This window comes from Prionailurus bengalensis, chromosome B2, assembly GCF_016509475.1.
Source record: "Prionailurus bengalensis isolate Pbe53 chromosome B2, Fcat_Pben_1.1_paternal_pri, whole genome shotgun sequence".
In the NCBI taxonomy this organism is placed as follows: Eukaryota; Metazoa; Chordata; class Mammalia; order Carnivora; family Felidae; genus Prionailurus; species Prionailurus bengalensis.
This window is the reverse complement of record NC_057349.1, coordinates 47,230,521-47,246,115: the sequence shown is the minus strand read 5'-3', so window position 1 is coordinate 47,246,115 and position 15,595 is coordinate 47,230,521. Positions and strand designations below refer to the sequence as shown.

The window sequence follows — 15,595 nt, the reverse complement described above, 5'->3', positions numbered from 1 at the left end:
AATGCTGGAGGTGGGGCCTAGCAATTTGTTTTTAACAAGCCCTCTAGGGGATTGTGATGTAGCTAATGTTTAAGAACCATTGTCCTAGAAAATCCCTTGACTCTGGTAGGAGAGGATCAATTAGTGTTCTGTGTTTACAGCATCAGATTCTGGGTATTGTGTAAAACTTCCAGCTTTTCCTCCTGTATATGAAATAATAGATGAGGGCAATATGCAGATTGGATCAGAATATACTTCTAGTTCCATCACAGAATTAAAGACATTAGACATTAGAATTGTAAAATCAAATGATTTATTATAAAACATTCATAAATCATACTTTAAAACCCGTTATATAGAGTATTCCCCATACTTAGTGAACCCAGAATTTCTTGATCATGTCACATTTAAAAAATTACACATTATATATATAAGTGATGAATCACTAAATTCTACATCTGAAACCAATTTTACCATATATGTTAACTAACTAGAATTTAAATAAAAACTCAAAATAAAAAAATAATTACACATTATATGAATAAAAATAAATCATTTAATCTCCCTGGTTCTCATCTGCAAACAAAAGTGATTTCAATGGAAGCTTATAGGTATAAAATCCTATAGTTTTGACATTCAGTAATTTACTAAATTTACTAAAATACTAAATTTACTAAAAATACTAGAATATTTATCATCATATATAACATATAATAGAGGAATGTATTACTATAACATTTCCACTCTGATGTTTTTAGCAATCCAAACACATTTCCTTTACAAGTCTCTTAAAGTTATGTTTTCATGAGAGTCTGTTTAAGGTAACACAAGCAGGTTTTACTTTTATGAGAAAAATTTAGTAATAATTCTTGTGACCATGTCCTTTCAACATGGCACAATTCAACCAAGCATACAAATGTTCTTGCTATTGATAAGCCTCAGTAGTTAAAACCACTTCCCTGGAGAATCTATAAATAAAAGCATTCTCTGTTTTCTTATTTGGAAACACTTGACTTGAAAAAGATCTTTTGACATATTTTTTTTTTTCCTAAGAAACTCCACCATGAAGATTCATCTCTTTTTCTTTATTCTGCTCTTTTGGGTCACGATTTTACCAGGTAACATGTAAATATTTATGGGCTTATTTATGCTAATTAATTTGCAGAAACACAAGTTGTTGCTTATTAAAAATATGGTAACAACATAGGGTTTAAAAATTTTTATCCTAAATGCAATGTGGTACTCTGGACTGAACCCAAGAATAAGAAAAAAAAAAAAAGACAATCGTGGGGAAATTAGTAATATGTGATTAAAATTTGCAGTTTAGTTGATAGTATTATACCAATGCTCATTTCTTAGTTTTGATAATGTAGCATGGTTGAGTGAGATGTTTACCATAATGGGAATTTCACCTCTATTATCCTTGCAACTCTTCTGTAAATCTAAATTGATTTCAAAATAAAAAGTTTTAAAAGATTAAATCAATACCTTAGTCTTATCAGCTTCATTCTGAAACAATTTGTTACTGAAACAATTCTTACTGGAAAAATTGTTCATTAGCATAATCAACTGGTATGGGATAGATGATTCAGTGCTAGACAAAGATCAATTTACCTTTTCCTCCTTTTTAATCTACGCCAGTATACTACTTCCGATTATCAGAAGCCTTTCTTACTATTCTGTTCTTGTCATACAGGCAAATCATGTCTGTTGTTAGCTTTTCTTTATATATTTCTGGTCTCTGCCCTCTGTCTTTGAGTGCTACAGATCACATGAATGTTGAATGTAATACAAATACACGAGCTATATTTTTCATGAGATTTTTTTTCCACCCTCAAAGGCTACTTCCTCACATCAGGTATGTAACAAGATTCTCTCCTCCTGAGTTAATGTGTAAGTATAAATTTTACAGAAATAGAATAATACATTTTGGGAAAGAAGAGATCATTGAGTCTCAAACTTTCTATTTAAAGACCTTAAGACGTAGCTCAAGTCTACCTAACTGGCATTAAAATTAGGCTCAAAGTCACTCACTCTTAGGAAAAATATCCCTTTCTTGGTACCTGGCTGATTTCTTAAGGCCCAACAGAAATCATAACAGAGGCCTAAGAGAATAAATTAACTTATTCTTTCATTGTGAATACTATAAAGTCCATCATGACAATCTAAAAATGTATATACTTAATAAACTGATACATTATCATTTAGAGGTTGCAAGTAGATAAAATTCTAAATAGGGGTCAAGCATCAATGAAGTAACAAAAGAATACAGTTAATTGTTCATTTAACTAAGAGAATAACTTCCTTTCTTTCCATTCAAAACTTATTAGAAAATGATCTCTGGATTTTCTTTGCCAGCACTAGAAAGGGCGAAAAAGAAATTCTATGCAGATTCATATAGCTTTTAACATGTGATAAATCTTTTTCTTCTTTTAATTTCAAAATAGCTAGCATGATTAGACTGCGATGTCAAGCATTTTTATGTCTTAGGAACTTATTTTTTCTTCCTAACAGCTATATCAGGTGCTCCTACCAATGATTAAAGTCATTTGTGCATTTATCAACAAACTGAAAAGTCATGTGTCCTGTAGACTTAAAGATTCAAAACCAGTTGGGGAGGGGCGCCTGGGTGGCTCAGTTAGTTGTCTTCATCTCCTTATTTTGGCTCAGGTCATGATCTCATGGTCTTGAGCTCAAGCCCCACATCCAGCTCTGTGCTGGGCATGGAGCCTGCTTAAGATTCTCTCTTCCTCTCCCCCTGCCCCTCCCCTACTTGTGTGTACGCACACGTGCACGTGCACATTCTCATTCTTTCTCTCTCCCTCTCTCTCTCTTTCTCAAAGAAAAAAAAAGAGAGAAAAAAAACACCAGTTGGGGATACAGTGGGGAAACAGTAGCATAGATTACACCATCAGTGCATCACTGTTATTAACTTTTTTTTTTTTAAATTTTTTCAACGTTTATTTATTTTTGGGACAGAGAGAGACAGAGCATGAACGGGGGAGGGGCAGAGAGAGAGGGAGACACAGAATCAGAAACAGGCTCCAGGCTCTGAGCCATCAGCCCAGAGCCTGACGCGGGGCTCGAACCCACAGACCGCGAGATCATGACCTGGCTGAAGTCGGACGCTTAACCGACTGCGCCACCCAGGCGCCCCAAAGTTATTAACTTTTTGCATATTTTTCTTATATTTTCAAAGTAAAGTCATTGACCTTGTTAATCACACATGTACCAAACTTTTAGAAAACTACCCTTACCAGCAACAACAACAAAAAATTCAAAGTAAAAGAAATATGTCAGGATACATATTTTTCCATACAAATTTAAGGAAGTATGATAGAAAATTTAGACATGTAGAAAATAATAAAACAATAACAATGCTGTCTTTCAACTTATAGCTCACCAACATGTGGGGGTTGAATTAAACTACACGAACTGAATTGTCATATATGTGACTCTTTTAGAGTTCTTCGGTTGTTCTTATATCTCACCTGCAAAGTGTAAAACTCCTTACTCAAAATTGAGACAGAAAATTTTCATTCTTTTCTCACTCTGACTGTTATAGATGAAGAGATGTCCAGATAAAAGCCATTGTCTATGCAGGGAAATGTCTGTTGAAGTCATTTAGCTTTCCTCTTCATTTATAGAGGTTATAAATGCACCAAATGTCTAGAAATAAAGTATTGTTTCACTCCCAGGTATTGTTTGACTTTACCTGACAAACTGAAAAAAAATATGTTATTGCCAATAATCACTTTTCTTTAAATCTGACATACACTTTGAATGGGATAGTATAGCTTTGTGCGGCAAGAATTGTCATGCTTCCCCTCCCCCCCATTTCCAAGGAAGTTAATGGTAGCCTAAAGGATAAAACAGCAGGTGAGTGAAAATAAAAAGAAATTATGGGTTGAAAAATATTTAGGAAATGCCTTGTCCATTTCTAGCTTATATATTAAATAAAACTTTATATACTATTTAATGAAACTCCCTAGCATGTTAACATGTTAATAGATGCAGTATGAATGATACATACAAAATGCTTTGTGAGAGTCCTGAAAAAAGAGCTTACTTTCCTGAAAGTGATCCACAGACACATCAGAGAGAAGACAGTATGCAAACAATGTATCTGAGGGTGGAGACAGTTATGTTTGGCTTATCACAGCATCACAAGACAGTAATTTTAATCACTGAAAACAGCGTTTTCAATTAGAGGCAACTTTGCCCCCAAGGAGACATTAGGCAATGTCTGGAGACGTTTTCGGTTGTCACAACAGGTATTATTGGCATCTAGTGGGCAGAGGCCAAGGATGCTGCTAAACATTCTTCAGTGAACAGTATAGCATCCCACAGCAAAGAATTGTCCAACTCAGAAGGACAATAGTGTTTAGGGGGAGAAAGCCTGCACTAGGGATTGGCTTAGCGTTTAACAAGGGGTGTACCTAATAGTTGAATGAGTGACTGGAGGCTTGCAAAGGTGAATGTCAGTGACCCAAACACACAGGCCTGGGGAATACTTATATTTTGAGCTGAACGTGACAAGAAAGGAGACAATATTTTTAGAAAGGTGAAATAAGACAAAGAATGAATAAGAGAAGGGGTGAGGTCAGTTTAAGGTGGAATATTGATCAACACCATCAAGTGTGACAGTCCTCTTGTCGAATACAATTCAGGTTTCTGTCACTGGCAAATCATACATGGGTTTGATAATAGTAACTTCTCAGAAACTATAGAATAAATAACGACATTTAGAAGTTAGCATTCAATCTGTGCAATGTAACTATTCTACTGTAAATTGTGTCATATTCTGCATTGCATCAGTTATAGTGAGAAGAGAGCTAATTTTAATAAAATAGCTAGATTTTATATCAGCTCTGTATACCAACAATATAGAATATGTAGCTCTGAGTCCATATATTCACCGAGAAGTATCACTACTTACCACCAACTGTTGGAAATGCAGACAGCATGTCTAGGTAGAAAGGCCTGGCCTTTAAGGGGACTGATTGGAACACTAGACCTAATTATGGTTGAAACTAGTGGCAAAGTTTATTTGTTTTCATACCACGAGTTTACAAAAATATTTGAATCTGGCCTTCAGTCAGCCATCTGCAATATTCAGAATTCTCCCACACCAGTTCCCTTTAATCTCACCACATGAGTAAAATGACGTGTCTATGAAAAATGCATCAAAACATACGGTTTATGAAAACAAATGGGCCAGCACATATAGTGAAATATAAACTTAAAATATATTTGGCTTGTAAAGAATCTTACAACCTATCAGACCAATATCTCCCAATTCCCCAAGTATCCCCAACTATTTTAACTATAAACTTTAAGTGAAAATCAATTTCTAAATGATACAACAAAACATGTAGTTCAGAGCACTGGTAATGTTAAAAATCATGTCATGGCTAACAATGGCCTTACCTCTAGTCATTCCCATTTTTTAAATCAGTGCTGTCATCAGACACGTGTCTAAGTTAAATAATTTCTTTGGGGATGTAAATCCCAAGAGACCCGGGGGAATTGTAGGAATTCGGACGAATTGCTTAAGATTACCTGTCTCTCAAGATTTTAGAAAAGTAAAATAAATCTACAATAGAAGTCACTTGCAGAACTCAAAAAACACAACGTTGTGTCGAAATAATATTTTTGAAAGCAGAAAAGGGGGAATTCAAAGGCAATTGGATAACTGTAGAGGCCAAACCTGAGAGAAGATAAATAATGAGCACTTCTTGGGCTGTTGATTTGGGGAACTATCCTTGAGTTACTTACTGTCCAGTCACTTGTAAGGAAGCAAGCTGGCACACCTAACTTAGGTCCAAGGCACTTTCTAATTTTCAGGATTTACTTGCATCAAGGGACAGTACATGAGCTTAAACTTTCTTCAGTAAGATTTTCCCTGTCATAAATTAGAAGGGGGACATTTTCTTTTGACCTACACAATAATCTTCTACTTCTTGGACCTTCTCCTTTTAAAATATGGGTGTGTCATAGCTAAGTTACTAATTTCAGTCATTCTTTCCTTCTTAAAGCCAGAAAGAAATATCCCCACTATGGTAGCTTGGATTTGAGGAGAGAGTGCAGAAAGGGTAATGGCCGATGTAAACTTGAGTGCCAGGAAAATGAAATTAGGATTGCTTACTGCATGCGACCTGCAACCCATTGCTGCTTGCAGAAGTAAAGCTGACAGAAGACAAGAAAGAGATACACGCTCCAAGAAGAGAGGACCAGTGTTACTAAGTCTTCCCAGAGTATACTTCAAGGCTTGTGTATCTCAAAGAATTAAATAAAATTTAACATTGAGCCACTCCCAAGTGGTTCTATGTCACACATGTACCTGGTGCATTTACACCGCATTTTCTCTTGATCTCTTGGTACCAGAAGTAAGCAGAATTTATTTTATGGGAATTCCCCAAGAACTATCAAAAATTCTAAGTGCTTTGTGTGGGTTGACATAAGTAATGTTGTGAGAAACCCTAGGTCAGAGAAATGGGAGAAACATATTCCTGAAATGGAAGCCTCCAATGGAAATGTGCTGCATTTTCATCATTAAACACTGCTCTATAGATTATCCCATGAACGGATACAAATCCACAGGGCTTGTGAGACTAGGAATTGAGAATGCAGATCCTGCTCATCAGAGAAAGAGCTGAAGTAAGAGAAGGATCAGTATAAGGACAGAAAAGCAGAGGAAATCATAATCAGCTCCAATTTCTGTCCTTCGTACGTATTTAGTGGAGAAAAATGTGTATCAGGAAATAAAAGAGGGAGTAAAAATGGAAGGGAAGAATTCCTTGAAGAAGAGCCTATATGTAATTAAGTATTTTGACAAAGAAAGGCAGAAACTATGGCTAACTACTCATTTGGGCTCCGCAGTCCTCAGATAATTGTGTCTGAGGAGACACAAAGCAAAAGAAAGGAGAAGAGTGATCTGCAGTCCTGAGCTTTACTCTGTCGGAGTTCCTCTTGCTACTTCCTCTCAAGGGCCACATTATCTCTCCCACAACACTCGCACCAGTACGTCTGTATCAGACGGTTGCTATTAGAAAATGCACATTCCACTTCTTTTATGAGTTTAGGGCTGCAACTTAGTTATTGGTATTAATTCAGAACTATTTTTAAAAACACCATCGATAGCATAACACAGTAATAAAACAGAAGCTTCCCTTCACCAAAAATAAAGCTGAATATATTTTTGTAATTTAACTAAGTAAAATGAAATTTATTGAGTGGATATATGTAAGCCAGACTTGGACGCAGAAGGAGATGAGAAGTTAAAGAATTACAGGCTCATTCTATCTGGATATTTTCCTCCTTCCTTCCTTCCTTCCTTCCTCCCTCCCTCCCTCCTTTCTTTCTTCTTTCTTTCTTTCTTTCTTTCTGTCTTTATTGTTGAAGTATAGTTGACATACAGTATTATATTAGTTTCAGGTGTACAATATAGTGATTCGATAATTCTATATATTACAAAATGCTTGCCACGAGTATAGTCACCATCTGTCACCTCTACTGGTTTTTTTAATTAATGCTTATTTATGTATTTTTAGAGAGAGAGAGAGAGAGCACAAGTGGAGAGGGGCAGAAGGGAAGGAGAGGGAGAATCCCAAGCAGGCTCCACACTGCCAGCACTGAGGCCAATGTGAGGCTCAGTCTCATGAACTGGGAGATCTTGACCTGAGCGGAATCCTTAACCGACCGAGCCATTCAGGAGCCCCTATTGATGTTTTTATTATGGCATCGCATTACATCTTCTAAATGCAGATTTGAGATGCATTATCTATTATGGTAACATAAACAGAGAAATAATTTTTCTCTATTTAGATAAAGTTTTTGGATTTACTTCCATCATAAGGGACTGTTTACTTTTTCATGTTTTATTTTAATAAAAATATGATTTCCTATTATGAAGCAACTACTAAGCATATGTTGGAGTCTCACATGCATTATCTTTCACATATTTTAATAACTTGAAATACACTTTGACTTCTCAAGTGTGTTCCTTTGTAGTATAAATATCTTCAAAGGTATTTTTACAGTATTTATTTGAACAGTGTTTTTCAACCTGAGAACTATTGTTATTTTGATCCAGACAATTCTTTGTTGTCCAGATCTCCTCTTCATTGTATCTTTAGCAATAAGATGTTTCTTAGTATCCCTAGCCTTTACCCACCAGATACCAATAGCTCCCCTTCCCCTAATTGTGACAAAAATGTCTACCTACATTGTCAATATCCCTTCTGGAGGCAAAATCACTCCAGATTAGAAGAACCATCTTATCATTACATACTCATTCTCACAGAAATTTCAAAATTAAAAGTGGAAACAACAACCAAAATCAGTACTGTTTCCAGGTAGCACATTTTCTGTGTCTTATGGAAACTATTTGAAATTTTCATGTTATTACATATGCACTAGAGATGATATATTGGTGGCCCGGAAAAAACATAGCCCAACTTTTGAATAATGAATATATGTTGAGAAGATTAGTAAAATTAAATTCTTAAAATGAAAGCTCAAGTTACATCTTACCTAACCAGATACAATCATTATATTAAGATCTGTAATGTAGAATCGAGAAGCTTAGTATACTATTAATATGGAACAAATAAGAATTGAGTTTTTATTGGCCATCAAGAAGTGGCAGGCGATAAGAGATTTCCTGGAAGACACCCAAGATATCTCCGCATATGAACTAGTCTATACTGGTAGACCCTCTATCCTTCAGTGCTTGACAAAGAAAAACAAAACAAAACCATCTATATTTCTGAGCTGGTCTTTCCTGCGGTCCAGTGTACATTCAAGCCACCAGACTCTTTTCAGCCCAAGGAACGAATGTGACAAACTTGAAGGAGAAATGTAAACCTATGGGCATCAATTAGGAAATTAATATTTTTACCTACAGAAATCTTTTAACTGTTTGTTGTGCATGACATTGACTAAACATTGTAGAAGCCCTTTTGACAAAGTTCTGCATCCAACTCCCTTAAAAAGAAAGATATGTCACTAATTATTCATGCTGACCTCAGAGTTCGTTAACAACAACAACAAAAAATAAAGAATAAAAGGTAAATATTTACACATGGGAAGATTTCTGGAAACTTTCTTGCTCATGCATTTTAATTTTCATTGGGTTAATTGACAATACAGATAGATAATCTTAAATTAAACTGCAGTTGACCTTTGAACAACAGGGGTTTGGAGTACATGGATCCACTTCTATGTGGATTTTTTTAGATAAATACAATATAGTATTACAAAAGTATTTTCTCTTTTTCATAATTTTTTCAATAGCATTTTCTCTAGCTTACTTTATTGTAAGAATGCACCGTATAAAACATATAACCTACATAATATATATTAATTGGCTATTTATATTCTCCATAAGGCTTCTAGTCAACCGTAGGCTATACATAGTTAAATTTTGGGGGAGTCAGAAGTTATATGTGGATTTCCAACTTAGGCGGGCGACAGAAGGTCAATGTTTCTAAGTGTTGAGTTGTTTATGGATCAACTGTGGTTAGATCTAGAGCTGGAAGTTTTACATTTTTCTGTCCTTTGGTCCAGAGTGTATTTCCCTTCACTTTTAGTTTTCTTTGAGTCTGGATTAGCAGTGGCCCTGATGAAGGAGGCACCAACAGGTGTTGGGTATTTTTGTTGTAGTCATAGCTCAATACACACCTGAATCAGTTAAAAGCATTCTGTTGGAATGAGGTCTATCACTCTGAAATCCCAGCACAGGATTAAAGAGGAAGATACCATGCATTCATACCCACCCCATTTCAGGATTTATTTCACCTTCATTTCCTTGGGCAAGAATGAAATGCAATTCCAAATAGTAATTTATTTATTCAGACACTTGACTAATAATGGCTTGCTTCTTCCCAGGTATGATATTATGGGTTTTGGATTTGAAGATAAAATAAAATTACAGCTCTTGCCTTCTTAAAAAAAAAAGTTTATTCATTTATTTTGAGAGAGAGAGAGAGGGGGGGGGAGAGAGAGAGAGAGAGAGAGAGAGAGAGAGAGAGAATGGGTGGAGAAAGGGCAGAGAGTGAGGGAGAGAGAGGATCCCAAGCAGGCTTTGTGCTGTGAGCACAGAGCCTGACATGGGGCTTAATCCCAGGAACTATAAGATCATGATTTGAGTGGAAATCAAGAGCCAAATGCTTAACTGACTAGGCCACCAAGGCACCCGTACAGCTCCTGTTTTTAAGAAACTAATAGTTACCAATAACAAACTGAGTTTTAAGTAATTATTCAAACTGATGGAGTTCAAAATGAGTAAGACATGGGATGTGCCCCCAAGAAAAGCAATGTCAATTCATAACACTGACAATACATTAGACACTGCATTCCATGCCCCCCTCTCTCATTTATTTACCAATTCAATGAATATTCTTTGAGAACCTACTATGTATAGCCATAATGTAATATGATTAGGACACATCAACGAACAAAACAGGCACTATTTCCTATCTTTGTGGAGCTCATATTCCAGAAGTGGAGACAAATACAAGCAGCAAACATAATAAATAAGCATTTTATGCTAGAAGATGATAAATCAGAGTTCAGGGACCCCAAAAAATGAAATTTGAAATAGGATTTTTCAGGAGGCTTTATTGAGAAGGTGACATTTAAGTAAAACAAAAAATGACAGAGGCCAAGAAGCATCATGGGGGCACCCACGAGTTTTTGGGGAATGCTAATGAAGGTGGCTGGAGAAAAGCGGGTTGGGAGGAGAGTCCTGGATGAGCTCGTCAGGGAGGAAGTGTGTTGGATGATTACCCAGAGTTTTTTAGGAACTAGAAAGGATACTGTCTTCTAAATTATGAGAGAAATCTAGTGGGCTTTCACCTGAGGAAAAACATGATTTAAATTTTATTTAAAAAAAAACCTCTATGAAACACTTTCGTGAGTTAGGAGATATTAACATAATATAAGTAATACACTATGGTAGCTCACTTCAGGGTGCTAACAATAAAAAACAATGAGTAATGGTAGGGTTCTGGGCAGTTAAAGTCACATTTTATGAGAGATTTTTGCCTTTAAGCTACTTTCTTTTATTTGCTTTTAAAAAAAATGTCTACTTATTTATTTTGAGAGAGAGAGAGAGTGGGAGTGGGGAAGAGGCAGAGAGAGAGAGAGACAGAGAGAGAGAGAGAATCTCAAGCAAGATCCTTGCTATCAGTGCCAAGCCTCATGTGGGCTTGATCTCACAAACCATGGAGCTGAAATCAAGAGTCACTCAACTGACTGGGCTACCCAGTCAGCTACTTTCTAATCTGCTTTATTCCTATCTTCACCAAACTTTTTGAAAACCAGCCTCAACTCATAATCTCCTTTTATCACCTTTTATATACTCTTTTTCCCCAATACATTCACCCATGTCAATTAACTGAAAATCTTCTTGCTAATGTTATCGATGTTTTCCTAAAAGCAAACCCAAAGTTGTATTTTAATTCTTTGTCTTGTGGACTTCTGCCTACTGCTGGAGTTGTTCACTGTTCTGACAATGTTTGACAATTATTTGGCGGTCTCATTTTTTTATATAAATCCCTTTTTAAAAAAAGTTTAGTTATTTATTTTGAGAGAGAGAGAGAGAGCGAGCAGGAGAAAGAAAGAGAGAGAATCCCAAGCAGGCACCAGAGCCTGACTCAGGGCTTGAATTCACGAACTGTGAGATCATGACCTGAGCCGAAATGAAGAGTTGGACGCTGAATCAACTGAGCCACCCAGGTGCTTCTTGATGGTCTCTTAAATTCAGGGGCCTCTACTGCTGTGTCCCTGAATCCCTTTTCTTCTTATTTTATATGTTTCCCTGAGATTATCTTGTTCAGTGCAATGACTTCTGCTATCAACAAATATTTTTCTTGAATCTCCTTCCCAAATCAAAAGGTTTTTTTTATTTATAGTTATGGAACTTATCTGACTGGCCTCCAATTTTTTTTTAATCCCAGTATGTCCAAAACAGAGCTCGTCTTACTCACAAAGGCTAAAGTCTGTCCTCCTCTTTTTATTTTCTGCTTCATTGATTGTTATTATCAACTGCACAGGATTAAGGGCTAACACACTCGTTACTGCTCTACTTCCTGGTATTCTTGCCCCAAATCCAAAAGTTACTTCGTTGGGCTGCTTCAAATTCACAAATATCTCCCCCTTTATTTGAAACCCCATGAACTTAATTATCGTTCTCATTATTTCTTATTTAGAATATTCTAACAATGTTCACCCGGCCTCTCTGCTACAAAATTTTCTCCAATCCCTTCCTTAAAGGGAAGATGGTGCTTAACATTTCCATAGAGAATATGGAATTCATGAGAATTCTGCTCATCAGAATATTCAACTCATCAGCTGTGGAGGTCTTGCCACCTGTGCCCAGTTTTTCCTTCCCTGCGTTTTCTGAAGTCCATGTCCATATCACTCCAGTCATGCTAAAAGTCACACCATTCTACATATATCTCACAACATCCACGTTTAGAATACATATATTCTAAGTGCTTCCCCTAATTCCTCAAAAATATGCTATTGGCTTCTCAAGGTGCAACTAAAAGTCACATCTTCCGTGAAATGATTGAACATACACTTGTTTGGAGTCCAACATAACTAACTTTGAAGCCTCTCCCATCCCTTTTACTCCCCGTGAAACTCTGTGCAAAGTTCTTTACTTCAATTGTTCTTATGGGTGAAATGAGAATGATCATACCTATCCCAAGGTGAGTAGAGCATTAAATCAGATAATGCACACAACTTATTTAGTAAAGAGCCTAAAATTTAACGAACGCTTAACAAAGCATAGGTTTTCCTAATGGCTGTGGTGGTAGTAATAGTAAACTATACTTTTGCAGTTTACAGCTTTTAATTTTATGCTTGGAGAAGATTTTTATTAATTCCTTAGGATTGTCTTTACAAGTGATATTGTACCATTTTTATGTCATCATTTCCCAACGAACACTGGTTTACTTTTGGGGGCAAGGAGCTTAATTATTGTATTCATTTTTTTTTTTCAACTTTTTTTTTTTTTTTTTTTTTTGGGACAGAGAGAGACAGAGCATGAACGGGGGAGGGGCAGAGAGAGAGGGAGACACAGAATCGGAAGCAGGCTCCAGGCTCTGAGCCATCAGCCCAGAGCCCGACGCGGGGCTGGAACTCACAGACCGCGAGATCGTGACCTGGCTGAAGTCGGACGCTTAACCGACTGCGCCACCCAGGCGCCCCATATTGTATTCATTTTTTGCATTTGCATCTAGCATGGGGCCGAGTGCGAATAGCTGCCTACTTAAAGGTGTGTGGTATGAATCACGAGAGAAGGTATTTTCTTCATTTAATAGCAAAAGTAAAGAAAATCAGTGAATAAAGGTTTCCTCTGAAACCTGACACAAACTTATAAGCAACTCATAGCAATGACAATAAAACTTATTATACTACTTGTGGGGCTAAAGAATATGTCTATGTCTGTTATCTCATTTGCCACACAACCTTCTGAAGTAGACATTAAATACATTTTACAGTTGAAGAAATTAGTACAAGGGTTAGGGCATTTGCTCAGTTGACATAGGAAATAACGGATGGAGAGATTGTGATAAAGTCCAGAGAGTCTTTCAGTATAGAACACCAATTAAATATCTATATCTGATATCATACTATTCACTCAATCATTTTGTCAGTTATTTACACACTTATTGAGTATGTATGTTTCAATCATTTTACTACATACTGTAATAAATCGGTGAACAAGGCACACAGTGGACCTGACCTAACATAGATTGAACACTAGAGGTTTTGGGAGCCTGCGTGGCTCAGTCGGTTAAGCATCTTGACTCTTGGTTTCAGCTCAGGTCATAATCTCACAGTTCATGAGCTGGAGCCCCTCATCGGGCTCCCTGCTGGTAGCATGGAGCCTTATTGGGATTCTCTCTCCCTCTCACTCTGCCCCTCCCTCCCTCTCTCTCTCTCTCAAAGTAAATAAATAAAAAGTAAAAAATTAAAAATTAAAAAAAAAGGACTGTGTTTACACTATACCAGGGGCATGTATGTTAATAACACTGTTTCATCTAGGGTCACTTTAAAATGTAAATCCAAATGGAAAATAAAAACAAGTATGAGAATAAGCTGATTTTTGAAAGTTTATTCATCTTTTAACATTATAAGAGTAGTTTACATATTTTATCTCATTATATTTTTTAAAATTCTATTTAAAAACACCTCAATTTTATGAAGAAATCAAGATCCAGTGGACAAAATCCTTTGCCCAATCTATCACAGCTAATAAATACAGCATATAGGATTGAAATGTACTATCTGATTCTGAAAGAGCATACTGTTTCAAACATATTTTAGAAACTTCTGACTATGGCCTTGCTCCTACCTTGATTTTAACTTGGACCCAGTAAGAGTAGACATCATCCAAAATACCTCTTCCTACTTCTTTTTTTTTTTTAATTTTGTTTATTTATTTTTGAGGAGAGAGGGAGACAGAGCATGAGCAGGGAAGGGGCAGAGCGAGAGGGAATTTGAAACACAGGATTTGAAACAGGCTCCAGGCTCTGGCTGTCAGCAAAGAGCCCAATGCGGGGTTTGAACTCACCAGCCTTTGAGCCGTGAGATCATGACCTGAGCCACCCAGGTGCCTCCTTATTTCTTTTTTTTTCTCTCTTTTTTTTTAATGTTTTCCCTTCCTACTTTCTTTCTTTCTTTCTTTTTTTTTTTTTTTTTTACAGTTACAGCATCACATCCTCAAACACCAATGTCCAGAGGTCTGTGTCTCATTTTTTTTAATATGAAATTCATTGTCAAATTGGTGAAATAAGTCATACAGAGAAGGACAGACTCCATATGTTTTCACTCCTATGTGGATCCTGAGAAACTTAGCAGAAGACCATGGGGGAGGAGAAGGAAAAAAAAATGGTTAGAGAGGGAGGGAGCCAAAACATAAGATACTCCCCTTCCTACTTTCAACTCAGCCTTGCTATTTGCATCATGAAGTAAACAGAGAAGTCATCTGCAGAGAAGTTATTTGCTAGGAGATGGGGAGATATATGACAGATATTTCACCCAGGAGGAAGAACACCCACCCCGCCCCAGAGCATGGGAAAAATAACATTAACAAACTGTGGGGAGGCCATTGAGCTTTTAACCACTGGTTCCCAACAGAGATTTCTCTATCCATGTGTATGCAGGATTTGTTATGGGGCTGGGGTCCACAATAGACGTACACCATATTTGTAGCACTCCACTCTTGCCCAGATTATCAGAAACCTGTCCAAAATATATAGCCCTTATCCATCCTCCAACTAGTGTTTACATATGTCTCTTATCAGGAAAATTAGTCATCATAGACTCATTTCTCCAGTGATATTAAAATGTGCAGAGATATTTATAGATAAAAGAGATGCTATGCATCCTTCCTCCGAACAGTTATTCATTTTTATTTTTATGTGGTTATCAATGAGTTTAAGTCACCTCACATAGCTATGCACTCATGGATAATATTTGTATGGCACTGTACAGTTTATAACATATTACATATCCAATTTTCACAACAACACGATGAGGTTGTGTTATTTTCTTTTATAATGTTCACCTCACAGAGCTGTGACTCTAAAATGACATA

The 15,595-nt window shown here is 36.5% G+C and overlaps 1 protein-coding gene across 1 annotated transcript; it reads left to right on the top strand.

The window, feature by feature from the left end:
- The first annotated feature begins 1,042 nt into the window (after positions 1 to 1,042).
- LOC122490624 (beta-defensin 110-like) lies at positions 1,043 to 6,448 on the top strand. Its single transcript, XM_043593249.1, has 2 exons — positions 1,043 to 1,097; positions 6,018 to 6,448. The coding sequence occupies exons 1-2, from the start codon at positions 1,043 to 1,045 to the stop codon at positions 6,164 to 6,166; spliced, it is 204 nt and encodes a 67-aa protein (XP_043449184.1). The 3' UTR covers positions 6,167 to 6,448.
- Positions 6,449 to 15,595: the final 9,147 nt, after the last annotated feature.

What these genes read in the sequence shown, in the direction of transcription:
- LOC122490624 (XM_043593249.1), top strand. Translation starts at nt 1,043, where the DNA reads ATGAAGATTCATCTCTTTTTCTTTATTCTGCTCTTTTGGGTCACGATT. An exon ending in TTGGGTCACGATTTTACCAG is followed by an intron (nt 1,098 to 6,017) that starts GTAACATGTAAA and finishes TCCTTCTTAAAG; the next exon opens with CCAGAAAGAAATATCCCCAC.